Source organism: Marmota monax, unplaced genomic scaffold (assembly GCF_021218885.2).
Source record: "Marmota monax isolate L192 unplaced genomic scaffold, Marmota_monax_Labrador192_F-V1.1 WCK01_AAM20220418_F8-fsc00116, whole genome shotgun sequence".
NCBI lineage: Eukaryota > Metazoa > Chordata > Mammalia > Rodentia > Sciuridae > Marmota > Marmota monax.
This window is the reverse complement of record NW_026695220.1, coordinates 679,748-704,271: the sequence shown is the minus strand read 5'-3', so window position 1 is coordinate 704,271 and position 24,524 is coordinate 679,748. Positions and strand designations below refer to the sequence as shown.

Below are 24,524 nucleotides of genomic sequence, written 5' to 3'. Positions count from 1 at the left end.
TATGGATATTGGATAAACTTCAAACTTAAGCTTTTTAAAAAATTCCATAGTTAATTGTGTTAACTACAAGAGCTGTACCTAATTATATTTCTTTCCTATGTGGTATACTTTAATAAGACATTTAACTTCAAAATAAGCATTTTTCAATCCTGTGTAATTAAAAATATTGATGTTTTCTGACACTTGTGGAATTAATTTATTGCTTTTTTTGAAGAAAAAGAAAACAATACAGTTTTGTAATTATTACTAACATATAATATCCACACATGACTAAGAGCATGAATCACATGTTTATTTGTTAGGGCTCTATATAACAACATATATTAGACCTAAGAAATGTAAATAAATTGAAATGGCCTGATGTTCATTTTAATTGAAGATATAAGAAAGTTTAAATCACTCAGTGAAAATTTAAAAACATGAAATGGGATAGTTTTAGGGCTCATCTTTAAAGACACGGATTAGCGTCCTTTCTCATTCATCTTTAGTTTATATCCGTGTAAATTAGATGCTTTTATGAGATTGAGAAATGAAATAATGTTCATACATATAGTGTCTTGTTTCTGTAGGTTAAAATGTGCTGGTTTTAGAATTATAGCAACAAGTTTTTGATCATAGCTCCTGGAAAATACACTGAGTCCATGTTGAGCTATTCTTTAAAGTGCCTTCTCTTCATTTCAAAAGTGAGCTGCCATTTGAAGCAAACCTTGGTTGTTCAAGACTTTCTGATAATAATTATTATTAAGTCCCTATTTTCCCGGTTTTTAACTTTCTTCTCTTGGGCTCATTCGTAGGTAGAATAACCAGTATCACTAAATTGTACAACTCCTGGAACAAAATAGTTATAACTCAACTCAAAGCCAGTGCGAAAGGCCCTTGGATATGTACCTTGGGGTGCTACAGCCTTGAATGCTTTACAGCTACCCCTTCATTGTGCTTGATGAATGGGACAGTGCTTTTCTCTCTCCCTTCCCTACACCTTCTACCCTTCCTATGGATGCTGTTGGAAACTGTCTGTTCTCTTTCTGTTCTCTTAGGCTACGGGACTTGGAGGGCATCGGGAAATCACTAAAATATTACAGAGACACCTATCATCCTTTAGATGATTGGATCCAGCAGGTGGAAACTACTCAGAGAAAGATTCAAGAAAATCAGCCTGAAAACAGCAAAACCCTAGCCACACAGTTGAATCAACAGAAGGTCTGTAAAAAATTCCTTGTCCCAAGGTTGTGTCTACATTGGTCAGTCACGTCCCTTATCTTCCTTTCCTGTCTTAAAAGCAGATATTTTGAGAAAAATGGGGAGTACATAATACTGAAATTCTGCAACCCAAACCTATGTACATTACTTATTTTTATTTCTTGGCAATAATTTGAAAGTTTTCAAATTCCTAATGATCATTTAATCATAGGCATGGAAATCTCTTTGGTACTTTTCTGGCCAAAATAGTTTCATGAGTTCCCAAATAAATGAAAATACAGAGTAGTAGAAAATTATACAGTGACATTGGACAGAACATTGAGTGGTTGGGGAGTTTTGTTCTAACTTTAGGGGTTAATAATTTCTAACTCTGTTTTCATCAGGAATAGGTGATAGTCAAGTATATCCAGGCCACTTTTGCATAATTCCTATGGGGTTTAGTAATTTTTGCTTTTGAATCCTCATGAGGATATGGGTCACTTAGAAGTCTTAATCTAAAGGTTTATAATTTACCCATAAGCTAAATTGTATATTTAATTTGTAATTTTCCTATAAGGCAAGTTGCATATTAAATGCAAAGGGCTTAGGAGTTGTACTTTTAAGTGATGTGGGTATTTCTTAGTTCTCAAGCATCTTAAGAAATAAAGTAGCATAGAGTTCCTCATCCTGTTTCTTCTAAACTGTGTGTGTTTCTAGATGCTGGTGTCTGAAATAGAAATGAAACAAAGCAAAATGGATGAATGTCAAAAATATGCAGAACAATACTCAGCTATAGTAAAGGTAAGATTTAGTTACTCTAGTCAAACTTAATGTTCAGTATATAAGGCTGTGATGTACTTTAAAAGCCATGCTAGTAGAGGGAGGATCTCACTGAGTCGCTTAGCACCTCACATTTACTGAGGCTGGCTTTGAACTCATGATCCTCCTGCCTCAGCCTCCCAAGCCTTTGGGATTACAGGCGTGCATTACCACGCTCAGATTTTCTTATTCTTGTCTAGAAATTCTGGGTGAAATTGGAGTCCGATGACAGTCCCTGATTTGTTCATTGTGTGTGTGTGTGTGTGTGTGTGTGTGTGTGTATGTCTCTGCCACATGTGTGCCTGAGCATGTGTGTGCGCACACCGACACACCCACATACCCTCCCTCATGAACATAAATATCGGAATAAATATATAGCTCTGAAATTCATTTCCTAACCCTTTTTCCTCTTTTTTTTTCGAACATCAAGGAGTTTCTGACTTTTTTTGTTGTTTTTCTTTTTTGTTCTAGGGATTGAACTCAGGAGCACTTTATCATAAAGCTATATCCCTATTCCATTTATTTTTTATTTCAAAATACTGTCTCAGTTGTCAAGGCTGGCCTTGAACTTGTGATCCTCCTGCCTCAGCCCCCTTCAGCTGGAATTATAGTCGTGCGCCACTGTACTGGCTAAGCTTTGACTTTTAAACTTAGCAGATGTTTCCCATGCTTTTCTGGTTATCACTGATAGTTTCTCAACTTTCTAGATCCATAGTTTATCCAGAGGAAGGGGAGACTGTTTATAACTAAAATATTATGTGTGTGTGTCTATGTGTGTGTATTTTTGTGCAAGTATTGAGCCCAGGTACACTTAAGCACTGAGCTAAGTCCCCAGCCCTTTTTATTTTCATTTTGAGACAGAGTCTCACTAAATTGCTTAGGGCCTCACTAAGTTGCTTAAGGCCTTAACTAAGTTGTTAAGGCTGGTCCTGAACTTGTGATTCTCCTGTCTCAGCCTCCCAAGCCCTGGGGATTATAGGCATGTGCCACCACATAAATATTTTTATGAAGTTACAAAAAGAATTGAGAACTTTCCTGACCATACCGCTTTTATCAACACACCTTGGAAGCATCTCCAGGATCTGATAGATTCCTAAAAAATGTAGTTTTGTAGTGTTTTATTTAAAATTCATTCAGTGAAACTAGATTTTAATTTTCTGCATTTAATCACTGTAGGATGAAGCTCTAGGGCTTGCCTTAATTAATTTTATAATATTGACTCTTTTATATAGGACTATGAGTTACAAACTATGACCTACCGGGCCATGGTAGATTCACAACAAAAATCTCCAGTGAAACGCCGAAGAATGCAGAGCTCAGCAGATCTTATTATTCAAGAGGTAATAAAAATATGAGGGGGACAGGGCATAAAAGAGTGAAACAATATTTTTAAACAATTTTATTTATTTTAATTATGTTAAAACACGATATAAAGTATACCATTTTAATCATTTAAAAAGGTACAGTTTAATGGCATTTTAATATATCACAATGCTGTGTAATCATATCCACTACTCATTTCCAGTAAATTTTTATTATCTCAAATAGAAAATCTATACCCATAACTACATTTTATTAAGAGTTTTTAAAATCCTTTTTAAAATCAAGATAAATTCAGGATCAGTGATTAACTACAAAGATAAATAAATGTATTTCATGATTAAACTTAGAATTAGCATGCATATGGTATGCATAACTGTAGCTCATCGATACCTAGTTACCATTAATTATTGGGGTGTTGTGTGTTTTATTCTACCAAAGCTTAGTTAATATTACAATTATTACTCAGTTTATTCAATTTGTTAAGGACAACTGGAAATTACATTTTTATTAATTTTTTTCCTTACTTGCAGTTCATGGACCTACGGACCCGGTACACTGCTCTGGTTACTCTCATGACACAATATATTAAATTTGCTGGTGATTCATTGAAAAGGCTGGAAGAGGAGGAGGTAACCATTATCAACCAACAGCTAAATAACAAGCATCTAGATACAAGCAGGAACTACAGTATGGTTTGGGAAAGCAAAAAGAGGTTCTATGAGTTTACATGACTGATAGCTAATATACAAGTAATTAACAGTGAATTTTCAATAAAAAAGAGCAAAGGCCTAAGATTTTTGTTTGCTCATTCTAAAGATTTTCTTGAATAGAAGAGCATTTTAAAAATTTCTAATTCAGGTGGCCTGGGGATGTAGCCTAGTGGTAGAGTGCAGTGGGTTAAATCTCCAGTACCACAAACAAACATCCCACAATTCCCCTTTAAGACCCAACATGATATGGTTAATATATCAAATGGTTTTATTTTCAACTTTATCACTGATAAAGCTTTCTCAGTGAAGTATGGTTACTGCTATTATGATGTCTAGAGAAATATTATATGAACACATTTGTTTATGCATTTTAAATTATATCCTCCAGGAGTTAAAAGTTATTTTAATTTAAATATATTAAAAAGACATCAACTTAGAAGGAGTTGGTGTTTGTATAAAACAATACTAAATTTTAAAAAATCATGGAGTTTGGGGCTTTGTTTATATTTTTGCCAAAACATGGTCATGATAAAAAGACTAGGTAACACTTTGATTTGGAGCACTTCAATAACTTTGATTCTACGTTTATTAACAGTAAATTATCATTAAAGCCTTATTTTTCTAATCTTGATGGTATTATTCTGTGCTTTATTATCTTGATGTGCTTTCTATTCCTAACCTGAGAACAGACAAAGATAGTAAATCCTGAAATAAGTAAAATGAGTAAAAAGGTGGGGTATAGCCACCTTACTTTGACTATTTTTCAAATTCTGAGTATGATTATAATTATAACTCTTATTCATATAATGAAAGATCTGAAACAGTAGTAGACATTTATTAGATGTTACTCTCTTAGTTTCTGAAAATTTGACTGCTTTTATAAACTATTTTAGTCTGTTCAGAGCTAATCATTTTCTGCAACTCAATCATTAACATAGCTGATTTCAAGACTTTATATCCAGTTTCTTTTATGCTTAGAAAGGAGAAACAAAATATTTATGGCTGTCTTAATAATTGGTATGTACCTCTTATGTGTGAACAAATATCCATAATTTTTAGTTTTTGAGAAATCTTGCTCCATTTAAAATGATATGCATATCTTTTAAATTATATGTTCTGTAGGTAAATGTAAGAGAAAATAATTTAAGTCCTTTTCTTTTAGTGTATATCTGATTATACATATGTGGGCCACCTTTCTTAATTTATCTGAGAAAGCAGAAGTTGATAGAGATAGAAGATGTTTTGTTTATTTTCTTTCATAACTTATTACAAAGCTACAAGGTCAAGACATTGTTGTAATTCATAAAAACAGACAGATGAATTCAGTGAAATCAAACACACATTGATTTTAGATTTTTGGTTAAGTACAAAGAGAATTTTAGGAAGAAAGGATGGTCTTTTCAATAAACAGTGCTGGAAAAATTGGATATCCATATACAGAAAAAATATGAACTTCAGTGTGTACCATGTGCTACATGCAGAAATAAACTCAGAAAAAAATAAATTCAAATGAAAAATCTAAAACTATAAAACTTATACAAGAAAGCATAGAAACAATCGATGTTTTAATAAGGCTTTAAACAAATACAGGTCATCATTACCATCCTCTGAAATATCAGATTTATATAGTGAATTGAGTATCAAAAGCACTCTAGTTATGAAAGACATGCAAAAACTATAATTTGAAATTGACTTACAAAACCCTCACCATTTGAGGATCACATTAATAGATTGTCCTATAAAAGATATTTAAGTCGGGCATGGTGGTACATGCCTGTAATCTCAGTGGCTTGGGAGGCTGAGATAGGAGGATGGCAAGTTCAAAGCCAGCTTCAGCAAAACTGAGGTGCTAAGCAACTCAGTGAGACCCTGTCTCTAAATAAAATGCAAGATAGGGATGGGGATGTGGCTCAGTGGTTGAGTGCCCCTGAGTTCAATCCCCAGTAACTACTCCCCCCCGCAAAAAAAAAAAAAGGAAAAAAAAGATATTTAGCTCAAATTTTAGGTTCAAAAGAGTATGTTTGAAGTTTTGAAGATCTTGAGAAACCTTGGTCTGAAAGCAGAATTTTTCATAATAAGCATAAAATCAAAGGTAGGTGCCAGGTAATTTCAGAGGTAATGCCAAATTAGAGAAATGTTGTGGAGTATCTGTAATGGCTATTAGCTATGATAAAGAGATTTTTTTTTCCATCTAATTTGAGAGCAAACTCTTAGGTATTAATCACATTGTGAGGGGAACATGTAGAGAAAATGTTATTTTTATGCAAATAAGTTCAGGATCTACAAAAAGGCAAATCAGCATGTGGTCTAAATTATTTCAAGTACTCTTTGTAGCTAGCATTTGCCAAGAAAATCAGAGTTCTGAGATAATGTGAGATTTATTAACAAATCACCAGGATGACTCTAATTAAGGTATGGAGGGCCCATCAAGCTTTTTCCTAAAGGAAACAGAATATGAGCTTTGAACTTCTTAATAATAGTTGAGTTTTAAAGAAGGTTTGATAAGCATATGGAAAAGACCCTCTTTGAAATTATTTTTGAAAATATTGAAACCTTAATATTTTAAATACATAGAGTGTTTTAGTGTCACCACAGTTGATCCTAGTACCAGAAGAAAGAAAATAGAGTGTTGAGCATAGCAGTTTGTGATGAGATTTATTTCTATGTGAACTCTTATTAAAAAACTACATTTAGATGGGGAAGGAAATAACTGAAATTCTCATGAAAATTATTGGTGATCAAGAAATTCAAGAAAGCAAAATGAGATGCATGGTCCATAATGTAAATTAAATTCTTGAAATTCATCTGAGTATCTCAATGAAAACAAGTCTGCTATCTAAAGCAATTTCACTACTTTCATTTAAGTTGTTTCTAATTATAGTGATGTCAAATTGATTCAAAACGAATAGCATTATGATATTAATAAAGAGAAATTAAATTGTCATTCTAAACTAATCCTGGTTACCTAGTTCTGATGTCAATGTGAAGTGGACTCCTCCCAGCTGAGACTGTTTCTCTAATCAGTAGAGTAAAATGTTTTTCTTACATTTTATTTAATAAATTGGAGCTGAACCTCTTAGTATATTTTTAAGAGTATTGATGTTTAACAAATTTATTTTTTAATTACTGGGTACTTGTCAAAGGTGGATTCATATGAGGCTGTTATTAACAAAACCATCCAAATCTGTGAGTATATGAAGCACATCTTTAAAGTCATCAGGGACAAGAGCTGCCTTTGCATTAACAATTCCAATTTCTATAGTTGTCATCACAGGCAAGTATAATCACATAAGGAATTTAGGGATAAAGTTTTTATGTAACTTTCTTTCTTCCTCATGTTAAGTATTATTTCTGAATTTGGCTTTCTGTTCTCAACTTGTGTGTTTTGTTTCTTTAACCATGAAACATGGGAAAGTAAATATCATTTTAAGTTCCCACTGGGCTAGCTAATGTTATTTGGTTCCAATATGATGTATGTTTTTCCTGACTCCTAGCACTAAGTTGTGTACAAGAATTATAAGGGCACCATTGCGAGAGTTTTAGTTCCTACTTTGTCACTTATCCATTGTGTGAGTTTGCAAAATTATTAAACCTCGTATTTCCCCTTCATTTTTTTTTTTTTAAAAAAAGGTCATGCTAGATGTTTTGTAAGGTCCTTTCTTGGTATAAATCCCTGAGCTACCTAATTTTTAAAATGAAATTATTCCTGTGGGACAAAAAAAGATTCTCCAGGACACCCATCCTGGAGGATTTTCTGTCCACTCCTGCTGACCTCTGATGCTTCCTCTCTGAAGAAGGTGGTGCTGTGGTGGTGGTGATGCTGCTTGTGCCATGTTTAGGTTCTCTTGGTTTTGTAAGTACTTTTAGGCACGTTGCTCCACGTGTCATGAAGTAAATTTGAATAGAACGGCTGTGACACTTTCAAAAATGTGTCTTATAGATGAAAAGGTGCAAGGAGACTTCTGAACATGGGGCATACTCAGATCTGCTTCAGCGTCAGAAGGCAACAATGATGGAGAATAGCAAGCTCACAGGAAAGATTGGTGAACTGGAAAAAATGGTAGTGGAACTGCAGAAGCAAAAGTCCCGAGTGGAGGAAGAACTTCCGAAGGTCAAGCAGGCTGCAGAAAATGAGTTGAGAAAGCAGCAGAGAAATGTAGAAGACATAGCCTTGCAGAAGATAAGGGCTGAAAGTGAGGCCAAGCAGTACCGCCGGGAACTGGAGACCATTGTGAGGGAGAAGGAAGCCGCACAGCGGGAACTGGAGCGGGTGAGGCAGCTTACCTTAGAGGCCGAGGCCAAAAGAGCAGCTGTGGAAGAAAACCTCCTGAATTTTCAGAATCAGTTAGAGGAGAACACCTTTACAAGAAGAACCCTGGAGGATCATCTGAAAAGGAAAGACTTGAGTCTTAATGATTTGGAGCAGCAAAAAAATAAATTGATGGAAGAATTAAGAAGAAAGAAAGACAGCGAGGAAGAACTCTTGAGGCTGGTAAAGCAGATGGAAAAAGACCTTGCATTTCAAAAACAGGTGGCAGAGAAACAGTTGAAGGAAAAGCAAAAAATTGAATTGGAAGCTAGAAGAAAAATAACTGAAATTCAGTATTCATGTAGAGAAAATGCTTTGCCTGCTTGTGCGATCACACAGGCTACATCGTGCAGGGCAGGAGTGGGTATTCAGAAAGAGAATGACAAACAGAAAGCTGAGGAACTCAGACAGCAGGTAGATGAACTAACCATCGCCAACAGAAAGGCTGAAAAAGACATGCGGGAGCTGAAGTATGAGCTTAACGCCCTCCAGCTTGAAAAAACCTCATCTGAGGAAAAGGCTCGCTTGCTGAAAGATAAACTGGATGAAACAAATAACACACTACAATGCCTTAAGCTAGAGCTGGAGAGGAAGGACCAGGTAGAGGAAGGGTATTCTCAGCAACTCAGAGAACTTAGTAGGCAGTTGAACCAAACCACAGGTAAGGCTGAAGAAGTCATGCAAGAAGCCAATGATCTCAAGAAAATAAAGCACAGTTATCAATTAGAATTAGAATCTCTCCATCATGAAAAAGGGAAACTACAAAGAGAAGTAGACAGAATTACCAGGGCGCACACGTTAGCAGAGAGGAATATTCAGCATTTAAATTCCCAGGTTCATTCTTTCCAGGATGAGAAGGAATTGTCAAATGAAAGAGGACGCCTCTGCCAGAGAAGATCAGATCATCTAAAAGAACAGTTTGAGAAAAGCCATGAGCAGTTGCTTCAGAATATTAAAGCTGAGAAAGAAAATAATGATAAGATCCAAAAGCTCAACAAAGAATTGGAAAAGAGTAATGAATGTGCAGAAATGCTAAAACAAAAAGTCGACGAGCTTACTAGGCAGAATAATGAAACCAAATTAATGATGCAGAGAATTCAGGCAGAATCAAAGAATATAGTTTTAGAGAAACAAGCTATCCAGCAAAGATGTGAAGCACTGAAAATTCAGGCAGATGGTTTTAAAGATCAGTTACGAAACACAAATGAGCACTTGCATAAACAGACAAAAACAGAACAGGATTTCCAGAGAAAAATTAAAAGCCTAGAAGAAGACCTGGCCAAGAGTCAAAACTTAGTAAGTGAATTCAAGCAAAAGTGTGACCAACAGAACATTATCATCCAGAACACTGAGAAAGAGGTTAGAAATTTGAACGCTGAGCTGAACGCTTCCAAAGAGGAAAAACGGAGGGGGGAACAGAAAGTTCAGTTTCAACAGGCTCAGGTGCAAGAGTTAAATAATAGATTGAAAAAGGTACAAGATGAACTGCACTTAAAGACCATAGAAGAGCAGATGACCCATAGAAAGATGGTTCTGTTTCAGGAAGAGTCTGATAAATTCAAACGTTCAGCAGAGGAGTTTCGGAAAAAGATGGAAAAATTAATGGAGTCCAAGGTCATTACTGAAAATGATATTTCAGGCATTAAGCTTGACTTCGCATCTCTTCAGCGGGAAAACTGCAGAGCTCAAGAGAACGCCAAGCTTTGTGAAACAAATATTAAAGAGCTTGAAAGGCAGCTCCAGCGGTACCGTGAGCAAATGCAGCAAGGGCAGCACATGGAAGCAAACCACTACCAAAAATGTCGGAAACTTGAGGACGAGCTGATGACCCAGAAACGTGAAGTTGAAAACCTGAAGCAAAAAATGGATCAGCAGATAAAGGAGCATGAACACCAGTTAGTTTTGCTCCAGTGTGAAATCCAGAAAAAGAACGCAGCCAACAACTGCACCTTCACGCCAGAATTTGAGCTGACAGTGAAGGAGTGTCAACACTCTCCAGAGTTCCCCTCTAGGACCACTGGGCACCTTCACTCAACAGCCAGACCGCCTCTGTTGAGATGGACTCAAGAACCACAGCAGGTAGAAGAGAAATGGCAGCATCGGGTTGTTGAGCAAATGCCCAAAGAAGTCCAGTTCCGGCCTCCAGGGGCTCCAATCGAGAGAGAGAAAAGCCAGCAGTGTTATTCTGAGTATTTTTCTCAAACAAGCACTGAATTACAGATAACTTTTGATGAGAAAAACCCTATTACAAAGCTATCAGAAATAGAGAAGATAAGAGATCAAGCCCTGCACAGTTGCCGAGCACCTGCCAGGTGTCAGGATGGCAAATGTGAAATGGAGTTGGTGAAGCTCTTGACACCCTTAGAGGTATACTCTGTGTTCTGAGACCTTATCAGCTACCTAATGTCAAGTTTCTTCTATTTCTTTTCTCTCCTAGACTAAGTTTTTTAGCAATTTTGAATGTGTTTGGCTTTGTATTTCTGAGAGGAAAGTAACGCTGTAATTTTTCTAGTGATTTACCTGAATCTAGTAAGTTAGATTTTTTAATTTGCGAATGTTTGACATTAAGCACACAGACATAATGAGTATACTGGTATGTCTGTGGGAATGTATTTCAAAAAATGTGACTATAAAAACAAGCCAGAAGAACCAGGCTGTTAACGTTAACCTTGGCCATATTCTGTGGTCACATTTTTTCTCAGTGCAACATGCATTTTTACTATCATTGTCATCTAAAGTAAACTTCAGGCTCTTAAAATAATATTACTTATTCCTGAAACCACCCCCCCTTGTTTTGAAATTTTTTCCTTCACTTATCTTTGTAATTATATTTTGATTGAGAATGGGTAAGTAACATCAAGTTCTTTAGGTGACTTTTAACATCTTAAAAATTCCTGTTGCAGATAGCTAAGGACAAGCAGTATGCTGTGCATACAGAAGTCACAACATTAAAACAAGAACAGAACTCAGCTCCCAGTGCTAAAGAATGGATGCTGGAAGGATGCAGAGGGTCAGATGGACTCAAGAGAGATTTCCTGCAGAAAGGCTTAGAACCAGAGACTTCCCAGAATGTCAATAGTGACCTGGCCTGTTCAGTTAGGGATGATGAATTTAAATTCCAAGGTCTCAGGGATATCCTGACTGCCAGGCAGTTGGTTGAAGCTAAGCTTCTGGACATGAGAACAGTTGAACAGCTCCGACTTGGTCTGAAGACTGTTGAAGAAGTTCAGAAAACTCTTAGCAAGTTTTTGACGAAAGCTAACTCAATTGCTGGCCTTTATTTAGAATCTACAAAAGAAAAGATTTCATTTTCCTCAGCAGCCAAGAAAATCATAATAGACAAAATGATGGCGTTAGCCTTTTTAGAAGCTCAGGCTGCAACAGGTTTTATCATTGATCCCATTTCAGGTCAGACATATTCTGTTGAAGATGCTGTGCTCAAAGGGGTTGTTGATCCTGAATTCAGAATTAGGCTCCTTGAGGCAGAGAAGGCAGTCCTTGGATATCCATACTCTTCTAAGACATTGTCAGTGTTTCAAGCTATGGAAAATAGAATGCTTGATAGACAAAAAGGTAAACATATTTTAGAGGCCCAGATTGCCAGTGGGGGTGTCATTGACCCCGTGAGAGGCATTCGTGTTCCTCCAGAAATTGCTCTGCAGCTGGGACTATTAAATAATGCCATCTTACAATTTTTACATGAGCCATCCAGCAACACAAGGGTTTTTCCTAATCCCAATAACAAGCAAGCTCTGTATTACTCAGAATTACTGCGAATGTGTGTGTTCGATGTTGATTGCCAGTGCTTTCTGTTGCCATTTGGGGAGAGGGACATTTCTAATCTCAATGTAGAGAAAACTCACAAAATTTCTGTGATAGATGTTAAAACAGGAGCAGAACTGACTGCATATGAAGCTTTCCAGAGAAATCTTATTGACAAAAGTGTTTATCTTGAACTGTCAGGACAGCAGTATCAGTGGAAGGAAGCCACATTTTTTGAGTCCTATGGGCATCCTTCACAAATGCTGATTGACACTAAAACAGGATTACAGTTCAATATCAGTGAGGCTATAGAGCAGGGAACAATTGACAAAGCCTTGCTCAAAAAATATCAGGAAGGCCTCATCACACTTACAGAATTTGCTGATTCTTTGCTGAACCGGTTAGTTCACAAGAAGGATATGCATAGTCCTATCGCAGGCTATTGGCTGACTGCTAGTGGGGAAAGGATCTCTTTACTAAAGGCCTCCAGGAGAAATTTGGTTGATCGGACCACTGCCCTCCGATGCCTTGAAGCCCAGGTCAGCACAGGCGGGATAATTGATCCCCTAACTGGCAAAAAGTACAGGGTGGCTGAAGCTTTGCATAGAGGCCTAGTGGATGAGGGCTTTGCCCAGCAGCTAAGACAGTGTGAGTTAGTTATCACAGGGATTAGCCATCCCGTCACCAACAAAGCAATGTCAGTGGCAGAAGCTGTGAATGCAAATATCATAAGTAAGGAAATGGGAATCCGATGTCTGGAATTTCAGTACTTGACAGGGGGCTTGATGGAGCCTCAGGTTCACTCTCGGTTATCCATAGAAGAGGCTCTCCAAGTAGGTATCATAGATGTCCTCATTGCCACAAGACTCAAAGATCAAAAATCATATAACCGGAATATAATATGTCCCCGGACCAAAAGAAAGCTGAATTATAAAGAAGCCTTAGAAAAAGCTGATTTTGATTTCCACACAGGACTTAAACTCTTAGAAGTGTCTGAACCTTTGATGACAGGAATTTCCAGCCTCTATTACTCTTCGTAATAGGACATGTTTAAAAAACTTTATGCAAGGGGCAATGCTGGTGGGCTTGTACCACCTATTTACAGCATGGTATTGACTACATATGCAATCTAGGAACTGTGAAACTGACCACTGCTTATTTCTTGAAGGCCGGAAATAGTTCACTACTTAGACAATAATTTTTCAACTGAATGTAACCAAAGATTTAGTGCTCTTAAAATGGTTCCATTTAGCTTGAGAATAGCTTTTTGAATCTTACCCACACTAAAATAAATGCATTTTGCCTAGAATATGGGCTACATGTGATGCACTTACCATGTTCACAGCAGCATTTCTTCACACTGGCCTGGTGTTCACATTCCCATTTACTGACACATTGCATTCCCTGAAAGCACTTGACCAAGCACCACGGAATCTTAAGAGATGGAAATTCATTTCCTCCCCCATTGAGGCTGCAGTGTGTAAGATTGCTTTGGAAAAAGAAAAAAATTTGTGTTTTCTTGCTTGTAGTAACCTTTCCATATTAAAACATTCCCCATTATCTCTCATTCCTAGTTGAGATTTTGGAATTAAAAGCTAACATTATGAATGTATTGTCAGAGGAGTGGGAAGGATTTTCCGCATTCTATATATTTCTCATCTTTCATCTTTAAATATAGATTCTTAATCCTTTCAGCTTTCCATTGTTGGATACCTTTCTGTTAAGGAGATTGAGATTGTAATGCTAATGCAAAGGCAGCAAAGCAAAAATCTTCTAGTGCCTCATGAAATAAAGGTTTTTTGTTTGTTTGTTTGTTTGTTTTTGTATTGATGTAGCAGCTGGGAGGATAGACCAATAATTAAAAAATGTTTGTCACAGCTTTCTTTGCTACTGTAAACATTTTGGAAGTACATCTGCTATGCAATATAGTTAAGTGAATGAATAAAATGAGTAACCTGTGTGTGATGAGCAAATGTTTTTACATTCTTGATTTTGGTGGATAGGTTAGTTTAATAGTGCAGTCATTTACTGGAATGTAATTTTATTTTTAACCACTCACATCTGTCAGAAGTCACTGGAAGAAGAAAAGAAAGAGCATGTCGAAAAAGCCAAAGAATTACAGAAATGGGTATCAAATATCAACAAGACATTGAGAGATGGAGAGAAGGCTGGAAAATCTCCCTTCTCTAAGCAAAAGGTATTCACAGAGGTCCTGGCTTGAAAATAATTGTGGGTAGAACTTACTGAGCTGATGATATAGCCCATCTTGCACAGTATCTAATTCTTTACCTTACTGACACCCAGTTTTTATTGGAAAGCAATCATAAGAAGAGAGAGGTTAGATAACTGCCCAAGGAATCACAGTTAGAATGTGGCAGAAGGTGATGTCTGATTTGAAAGCCTGAACTATATATTGACTTTGCTATTAGTAAACTAGGTTTTGCTATTAGTAAAATAGGTTGCCCTGTTCTTCCTAAATGTTTAGATCTGCTTCCCAAGAACTGCAATGAGAACTGATGAAGAGCAGAGTTGTCCTGTTTTGTGTCCAGAGTGATCCATACACTCCATACCATAAAGATATGCAGTTGCAGTCTTGTTCTTCCAGACATAAACATAATAAGTTCAAGAACAGTGAAAATATGAAGTAGGATATTAACATTTTTGAGTAGTAACCTTAGTTGTGCTTTTCTGGGTCATTTCTATTTCATAAGGAAGTATCCACAGTCCACCACTGGAAACTTTAGCTTCTTTCTTTTAACCAAGTGAATTATTTGGGTGCATGAGCTATCTTCTGAACCCCCATTACTTGAGATGCCAGTGCTCCATGATGCCTCTTGAACTGTACCACCTGAAGCCCTTAGGACATTGGTAATTAAGGAGCAGATTCTACTAGTGTTGCTACTCATGGTGGGAATTGCTGCTACATTTTCAAAAAGTAAATTTCCATTAAGATAAGTGGAAATTTTTTTCTTTGAGTAATACTTTTGTCACCATTGCCCTCCTATGCCTATCTGACATTTGGAAATATCCAGGACTATCATTTAACCTTGATATGTAGTGTATCGCCCAGCTCTGCCACAGTACTCACTTGTAATCATTGAAACAGACACTGTTGATATTATTATAATGAAAGACATCAGTGTCTTGTTTAATTTTGCCCATGATGTAAGGGCAGGAATACCTTATCTGGGATTCACTCTTAGGGAAGTTCATTGACTCACGTTCACTTGAAATATCATTCAGTTGAAATAAAGCTGTTTTAGCTCAGTCTTGCATGGTATGTATTATGTAGCATGGAAGAGATGAGATATTGAGAAGCATTTACATTTGGTGTTTTAAACCAAGAGTTTTAGGATAATTTAATGTAAATATTTATCATATTTCCCCTTTTTCTCTCTTCTCAAAAATAGGAAGATAATGAAAATAGGCACATAAGCCTTAGCAAAAGATTCCTCAGCAGAATAGGTTTCTTTACAGAAACATGAATCATTTTAACATTCTGTAGTTTCAGATTCTCCAAAACATTACTAAGTCAGTTCTAATGTACATAAGGGAGACAGATACATTTTAATGTAGATCACAGCCTTATTTATAACTCTCTAAGAACACTTGATGGTCTTTTCATTAAAGGAAATTTAAGTAATTTGATGTATGTGGTAAGTGTGTCTGCCAGAATTCCATATGGCCTCATGATTATTTATAACCATGAAAAATTGACTCTAATAGGATACACAGGGTCAAAGGTGAATATATCTTTCATGGGCCTATCATTTATTCACATTTTTACTCATTTAAAAGTATGACAATTGCTGGAATATATTCAAAAGTGATATACTGAGGGATTAGAAGTCAGTGTTCCAACTTCTTGCTTTTTGCCAAACAGATCAGTTTTACTTCTCTGACTGCCACGGGTGACTTTTAATAAGAGAGGTCCTTTGCATCAGAATATTTAATCTTGATCTGCAGACATACTGAATAATACTTTTACCATATTTTTTTTCCAAAGGGAACCTTGTATTTAAGAGGTTGGGGAAAGAAACTCTGGAGGTGGTGTTCCACATTTACAAATCCTTCTGAGAACCATGATGTATGAGAATAACATTGGGCCAGTGAACCTCTGACCACCTCAGTGTTATAGCTACCTTTATTCATCTTTGAGCTAGACAGATATAGGAAATATGTTACCTCATGAACATGATAGCACTGAGGATAGAGAAAAGCACTTTCCTTAATTAAGCATTCTAAATTAAAGTACTCTTCTTACCCAGGCCTACAGATACTTAGAAACTGATTTGTTATGGACTTGGGTCACCCAGAATGTAGATCCGTCACTTGGATCTTAATTGAAACTTGATTAGTTTTTTTAACATTACTATTGTGTGGTCTTTTAGAGGGGTGTGTTTGAATATGCCTTCTTTGCCTTACAGATTTCCAGTGAGGAAATATCAGCCAAGAAAGAACAGCTATCTGAAGCACTTCAAACCATGCAGCTCTTTCTGGCTAAACATGGAGACAAGTATGTTGCTTTTCATTAGCACTTTTATTCAGAGGAGGGACATGATCTTTAAAATGTTTAGCAAAATAAGCCAGGCACAGTCATTCACACCTGTAATTCCAGTTACTTGGGTTGCTGAGGCAGGGGGATTGCAAGTTAGAAGTCAACCTTGGTAATTTAGTAAAACCCTGTCTGAAAATAAAAAATAAAAGGGGCTGGGGATGTAGCTCAGTGGCAAAGCATACCTGGGTTCAGTCCACAATAGCTAAATCAATCAATCAAATGTTGAACAAAAAAGAAGTTGGTAAGTTTTAATCGTGATTTTAAAAATGGAATTCAAATGAATTAGAGTTTACTTCATATCACATAGAGTATAAAATTAGCAATATAGTTCATTGTTACTTCTATCTTTACCACAGCTCAGAAATTTACCTGTTATTCCCATATATTATTGATAAGAAAATAAGCCAGATAGACTAATGGTTAGTAGCTAGTCGGAAATAGAGCTGAAACTCCAAGTCAAGTCTTAGTTCTAGGTAGCATTTTCTGAGACCTCAAACAGGTGGAATCATCCACTCTAATCCTGCTAAACGCTTAACAGTAGATGAGGCAGTCCAGTGTGATCTGATAACTTTCACCTTTTGGAAAACATGTGTTGGTATGTTTTTTGTTTCCTTTGCTATTTTCATGTTTTGGTCCTGCATTTTGCAACAAGGTACTTCATATATTTCAACTAATCACTCAGGAAAGGAATCCACACTTGTCTTAAAGCCCTTTTAGATACCCTCTTTAAGATTATTCCAGAAGGACTTCATATTGCATCTTAGAGAATCAAGTTAATGTCCTTGTAAATTCCCTGTTTATTTATTCTTCAGTTTAAGCAAGTTTCATCTTGAGAAATGGCACCATACTGTCCCCTTTCCTTGTTGGAGCTAAGAACAGTATGTTTTCCTTCTCAAATAACAGCAGTTATTCTGGAAGTTTGTATATTGGGGGCATGCTGAAACATCAGTTCACACACTTTCCTTCAATGCCTTTCTCAAATAAGGGGAGACGTCTAGATGTTTTTACCATCCTAAATTTCACATGCAGTTGGACCAAGGGCTGAGAAATGTGTATGTGGGGCTATATTTTAAGACATGTGACAATGATATTGAGCCTAGTACATAATTTTTATGCTTGAAAGTTAGCATTACTCTTTTCTTACTTTCTATTTTAGAATGACAGAAGAAGAAAGAAATGAATTGGAAAAACAAGTCAAAACTCTTCAAGAAGGTTATAATTTACTATTCAGTGGATCTCTGAAACAAGAATCACAAACCTCATGCGATACAAAGGTAGAAGAGAAGGTAATACTTATTAACCATGAGTCTGTTTCAAGAAGCCTATTTTAATTGCATGACTGTGGAAATAGATGTCAATAATAAATGCATTTGTATGTGGGTAAACTATGAATGGGTTTATTTATGTGTTTGGAGATTTTGGCATTATTAAATACAGTCTTACTCATGCTGATCATCAGTTTCCATGACATCTTAATCTCTGCCTTGCATGATGAAAGAAAAGACTCATTCATTTTTCTAACTCTTCTCTTTAAAATTCATTCTTCTATTGCCATATTAGGTATTTTATTATAAAATGTGATGTTAAGGAAGATCCTATGGGTCATCTCTAAAGGGCTTTGGAGTTTGATTTTCAGAGATACCCATGAGATTTATTTGAATAATCTAAGGTCATACATTACTGTGAGGATGCTCTAGCACCTTTATAAAATCTAGCAGGAATTGCTTAATATTTGGCTGGTTCTTAATTTTTTAAACTTGACTGTTAGCATGCCCAATATTTAATATTCAAAAAAGTTATTTTTATATTTAATTCTGTTACTCCTGGAAACAACTTTCCACATAATTTGTCACATTTTGGGAGGTATGTAACAATTTTTATGGTTCCTTAGTTTTTTACTGTCTTTGAAGAAACCTGTATGCTGTAAACATGAATAGCATGGGGTTTGATGCTGTTTCATATCACTAGACTCTAATCTCACCCAAATGCAGAAAGCATGATTGGCCTTCTAGGTACGTGTTCTATTTTCTCTCTGTCACCATCTACTCTGTTGTGTCCTCACTAACCTTGTTAATGTACACAATATCAAGTTTTCAATTCACAGATGCATGTTGTTTTTAAAGCTTTTATCACATCCTGTGCTGTTGAATAGATCACTGACATAGATCACTTGTGCATTTGAGCTGCCTAACATTCACAGAATTGCTGCGCCTTGGTAAGTAGAGGATATTTTGATGAAGTGTATTATTTAAAACAAAACAAAACAAAACAAAAAAACAAAACTAAGTTGCATGAAACTCTCCCTGCTGTTATATAACAGACTGACCTGTGATTTTTTTACTTTACCTTTCAGCTGGATAAAGTGATTGCAGGCACCGTTGATCAGACAACTGGAGAAGTCCTTTCAGTCTTTCAGGCAGTTTTAAGAGGCCTCATTGACTATGACACAGGAGTCAGGTTGCTTGAGACACAGCTGATGATTTCTGGTCTAATTTCACCAGAGTTGAAAAAGTGCTTTGACCTCAAAGATGCCGAAAGACAAGGCCTTATTGATGAACAAATTTTGTGCCAACTCAAAGAGCTAAATAAAGCTAAGGAGCTGATTTCTGCTGTGCCATCTACCACAATTCCTGTGCTGGATGCTCTTGCTCAAGGCGTGATATCAGAATCCATGGCTGTCAAAATTCTTGAGATACTGCTTTCCACAGGCTTTCTGGTTGTTCCAGCTACGGGAGAACAGTTGACCCTACACAAAGCATTCCAGCAGAACTTGGTTTCCTCAACATTATTTTCTAAAGTTCTAGAAAGGCAAAATATGTGCAGGGACCTAATTGACCCCTGCACCTCTGAGAAGGTGTCTTTAGTAGATATGGTACAAAGAAGTGTTTTACAGGAAAGTACTGGGATGTGGTTTCTACCTGTGAGACCACAAGAAGGGGGCAGAATAACGTTAAAATGTGGAAGAAGCATAAGCATTTTAAGAGCTGCTCATGAAGGTCTCATAGACCGTGAGACCATGTTTAGGTTATTGGGTGCTCAGCTTCTGTCTGGTGGTCTAGTCAATTGTAACTCTGGTCAAAAACTGACTGTTGAAGAAGCCATGGCAGAAGGGGTGCTTGACAGAGACACTGCCCACAGTATTCTCACCTATCAGGTTCAAACAGGTGGAATCATCCATTCTAATCCCGCTAAACGCTTAACAGTAGATGAGGCAGTCCAGTGTGATCTGATAACTTCCAGCAGTGCTCTCTTGGTTCTAGAGGCTCAGCGAGGCTATGTTGGACTCATTTGGCCCCATTCTGGTGAAATATTCCCTACATCTTCCTCCTTGCAGCAAGAATTGATTACAAATGAGTTGGCCTACAAAATACTGAATGGCAGGCAGAAAATAGCTGCTCTTTATATTCCAGAAAGTTCTCAAGTCATTGGTTTGGATGTTGCCAAGCAGCTTGGAATCATAGATAATAAAACAGTATCAGTTTTAAAGAATATAACACTGCCAGATAAAATGCCTGATTTAGGAGATTTAGAGACATGTAAAAATGCCAGAAGGTGGCTCTCTTTCTGTAAATTCCAGCCATCTACAGTTCATGATTACAGGCAAGAAGAGGATGTTTTTGATGGAGAAGAGCCAGTGACAACTCAGAACTCAGAACAAACTAAAAAATTATTTTTATCTTACTTGATGGTAAATAGTTATATGGATGCCAACACAGGGCAGAGGCTTTTGCTATATGATGGAGACTTGGATGAGGCAGTTGGTATGCTACTAGAAGGTTGCAGGGCAGAATTTGAGGAGGACATACCCACAAGAGAAAGTCCTGATGTCTTAAGCTTTCCTGGTGTAGTTCTTACTAATGTTCCAAGAATAGAAAAGGATGAATGTGCAACTTCACCAGCTACTTTTTATAAATCTCATTACACTGAACCTGAACATGAAGAGAATCCTGAAAATAGAAAGTGTGCCATAGATGAAGACTTTCATGAAATGGGAAATAATGTTATCACTAGTGCATCTTACCAGTCTGACAACCTGGCAAATACAATAACAATTGATAATAAAGTTAACAGTTCATTCAGTGTATGTGTTCCCAATCCCTTATCGTATTCAACACAAACTGAACTTGGAAAAGCTATCATGTTTAGACATGGCTCTGAAAAAATACTTAATAAATGTGAAAGTCAAAGTCAACTTGCAACAAATGAACATGCAGATGAAAACAGCTGTTCTAAAAACATTCAAAACTTTGCAAGTAATTTGATAACAAATCCTATCATGACATTAAAAACTGGTAGACTCTGTGATTTGAATGAATTGGAGAATGAGGATAACATCAGCCAGGATGCATCTATCTTTGACTATTCCCCCAGGCTAAGTGCCTTATTAAGCCATGATAAATTGAGGCACAGTCAGGGAGATTTAAATAATGGACACACCCCAGAGAGCAATGGTAATAAATATGAAGCCTCTTCATTGTCATTTAATGACCAAAGCATGTTATCAGATCAAAGAATGGGAGAAAAATTTCAAGACCAGTTTCTGGGAATTGCAGCTATTAATATCAGTTTACAGGAAGAGCACTCTGAACAAAAATCTTTGAATATTGGCGGTAGTACCTCTCAAGTACAATATCACAATGATAAATATGTGTCACATACTTCTGGGGAGAATGAAAAATTGCCTGGTGCTTCTCAGCCAAAAGCTGAAGAGGAGCAAAAGGAGTGTGAAGTGGAAGAGGACTCCTGTGCCATGTCTCCAGGGGGTGGTCCTGATAGTGCCAGCCCACCTCACATACTTGGTAAACCGTGGCATGAAGAAATTGCCAGTGCTGGTGACTATGAAACGTCACTGCTGGATGATCAGCAGAGTGACACAGGAACAGACACTGATAGTGATGATGACTTTTATGACACTCCCTTATTTGAAGATGATGACCATGATTCTCTGCTTCTTGAAGGTGATGACCATGATTGTCTGCAGCCCGAGGACTATGATACACTGCAAGAGGAAACAGATGGGACAGCACCTCCTGGTGAAGTTTTTTATGATGTTCCAAAAGAGAATGAAGATTCTGTGGTTGCCCAGGAGGAACTAGTTGGTAGCTTAAATTTGAGGGGCAAAGCGCAATGTCTGCAGGATTTTCTTGTAGATATTGAGAAAGCTGAATTTGATTCTGGTGACAGAAAGCATTTAAGATCTGCTGACTTAGATGTGAGTGTATCAGAAAGGGGACCCACAAATGACCTTGAAGGTGAAGAGTGCGACTCATTGACTGATAATGAAACCGTGGGAAAGGAAGAGAGCTTTGGTGCTTCATTAAAATTTGATGACACTGGCAGTTGGAGAGGAAGAAAACAAGAGGTTGTAACTGGACAAGAATTTGAATCTGATTCTGATCATTTAGATTCTGTGCAAAGTGAAGAAAGTTATGGGTATTATATATGTGACAGTAATGATCAGGATGATGATGATGATGACAACCTTGGTAATGATGATCTTGGTGAGGAGGAAGGGGGAGAAGTGGAAGATGAGAATGGAAGACCAATGTACCAAGATAAGGCTGAAGATAGCCAGTTTTGTCCTACCGCTAGAAAGGAAAACAGTGATGAAAATCAAAATATTCATAAAGTGATTCTCTTGGATGAAATGCGTAATTGTAATTCTTTAGAAAAACAGCAGAGTGTAAGTGTTCTACAGCTAGAATCAGCTAGTGAGGGCAACATAGTTACTGACAGAGGCAGCCTTCCAGAACATATAACTGAGTCTGTTGGAAAAAGCAAAGAAAATCTGTCAAGTCATGAGATGGCACTTAAAGATTTATTGCTGCCTGTCACTGAAGATACTGAATCAGAAAAAGCCTTAGGCCCTGAAGATGTTTCACAAAATAACATCAGTTCACCTTCTGAATTTGAGAGCAGTCCAGTGAACACAGAGGTCAAATTGATTCAAGGGCCAGAATCTGCAGACTTTGTGAAAGGCAGAGGTCAATATCTTGAGACTGTAACATCTAAAGGTGAGTCATCTTATGATAAAATCATTTGTTCTGAGCCTAAGTTAACAGGAAAACCTGCGGAAGGCCAGGTGTCATCCATAGTCTCTGTGATAGACAGAGATCACCAAGGAAATGGAAGAAGTTCAACTAAAGGGAAAAACAGCAAAAGCAATATGCAAACAGAGAATGAGAGTTCAGTTCAGAAAACGTGTTTAGAACAAGGAGAACTGCTTTTAGAAGGCCCAGAAGAAGAAAATAAATACCTCAAACATTTACCTAATAAAGGAGAGAACCTCAAGCTAGACAAGACTCAGTTTCCATTGCCGTACATCACAAACACTGAAGAACTTAATCAGAAAGGAAGCCTGAAAGAAGCAACTATAACTTTTAAAGATGAATCAAAGGAGGCACAAACAATGATTAGTAAAAGTCCAGTTCAATTTGAGGATCTTGAAGAAATATTTGACACATCAGTTTCCAGAGTGGACAGTGATGACATTTCTTCACACATGACCTTATCTGAAGGGAATACCAGCCTCAAGGAAGGTTCATTCATTGAGGGATCTGAGAAAAAGCTTGAGTTGTTTACTGCTTTAAAACATTGTGCTAAAAATATAAAAGCAGAAGATGTGCTGAAACCGAATGAAGACAACCCAAGCCATGTCTTAATAGCTGCCCCTCCCATGAAAGAAGATATGCAGGTAGAAGTTAATAATATGAAAGTGAAGTCAACACCTACCCAAGAAGACCAGCCTCTAAATGACACAGTTCAGCAAAATGATCTTTGTACTAAAGAAAGTATCTTGGAAGGAGCAACACAAATTCCTCAGTTCACACCAGAAAATAGCAATACCACCCTTTCAGTCCTACCTTTTAAAAATGTGGAAGATCTTGAAGAAAACAGCAATTTTGTAAAGTCAGAGCTCTATATGAATGGAATAAAAAATAATAACTCTAGTAACATTTTAGAAACTGACTACTACTCCTCAGAAATTAATGATAAGAAAGAAAGAGTTGAGAAACAGTCACCAAAAGAACAAGCCTCGTCTCTAAGACCCCAAGAAAAGGAGGTTCAGATTCCTGATTTATCTCCACTACTTGTGGAGGATATAAAGAATATCTTGAAAAGCGGTTTGAAAGAAGGCCGTACGAATCCTCAAGAGGTGGGAGACCTTTCAACTTGTGCAGATGCTAAAATTTTAATTCAAAACTTAATTAAAAGGGTTAGTTCATCACAGTTGGTAAATGAAGCATCCAGTGTGCCCAGCGACTGTAAAAATGATGATAACTATGGAGTTTGCCCCATGGGTAACTCATCAGAACTGAAAGCAGAAAAGACAGATGATGCTTCCTGTTTTGCAAATCTGAAGTCTGATCTTCTCCTTAATGTACTGAAGCAAAATCAACAGAACCAGAAAGTCACAGGAGTTTTGGAGTTGATGAGAGATTTAACTCAAACGGATTGTGACCTAGAGAAAAGAGAGATTTCATCTAGAGTACTTCCACTGCAACTTGAACAGATTTTCTGCAAGCTGCTTTCTGATGGATATTCAGAAAAAGGAGAAGAGACGGGAATCGTGACTCCAAAAACAGGTACTGCTTGTGAGATAGTGGAAGAAAAGCCACACGTTCTTGATTATCTTAAACACAAAGAAGGAAATCTCTGCTCCCTTAACATACAAACTACAAAAGAAATTGGACTGGAAAGTTCTGCTGGGTGTGCTTCAGCATTACCAAGAGACAGAAAGCTTGAGCAGCTCTATAATGATTTCCCAAACCACTTGGAATGTATTTCTGGATCAAAAGAAATGACCTCTGGGGATAGCTCAGTGGAACAAGTAAGTCGATTTTTATGTTTTATATGGAAGTAC

At 37.0% G+C, this 24,524-nt stretch overlaps 1 protein-coding gene across 24 annotated transcripts in view; it reads left to right on the top strand.

The window, feature by feature from the left end:
* Dst (dystonin) overlaps positions 1 to 24,524 on the top strand; it is a 451,671-nt gene that overhangs the window by 299,608 nt on the left and 127,539 nt on the right. For 18 of the 24 annotated variants that reach the window (XM_058575217.1, XM_046432573.2, XM_058575215.1 and 15 more), the window contains 8 exons: positions 1,038 to 1,200; positions 1,897 to 1,980; positions 3,231 to 3,338; positions 3,852 to 3,950; positions 14,171 to 14,299; positions 16,530 to 16,618; positions 17,817 to 17,946; positions 19,014 to 24,491. In XM_058575217.1, the coding sequence (XP_058431200.1) occupies positions 1,038 to 1,200; positions 1,897 to 1,980; positions 3,231 to 3,338; positions 3,852 to 3,950; positions 14,171 to 14,299; positions 16,530 to 16,618; positions 17,817 to 17,946; positions 19,014 to 24,491 (6,280 nt within the window). Of the gene's footprint in view, positions 1 to 1,037; positions 1,201 to 1,896; positions 1,981 to 3,230; positions 3,339 to 3,851; positions 3,951 to 7,971; positions 10,708 to 11,243; positions 14,063 to 14,170; positions 14,300 to 16,529; positions 16,619 to 17,816; positions 17,947 to 19,013; positions 24,492 to 24,524 lie in introns of those variants that run through there. The other 6 variants (XM_046432586.2, XM_046432585.2, XM_058575222.1 and 3 more) reach the window with 2 other exon arrangements.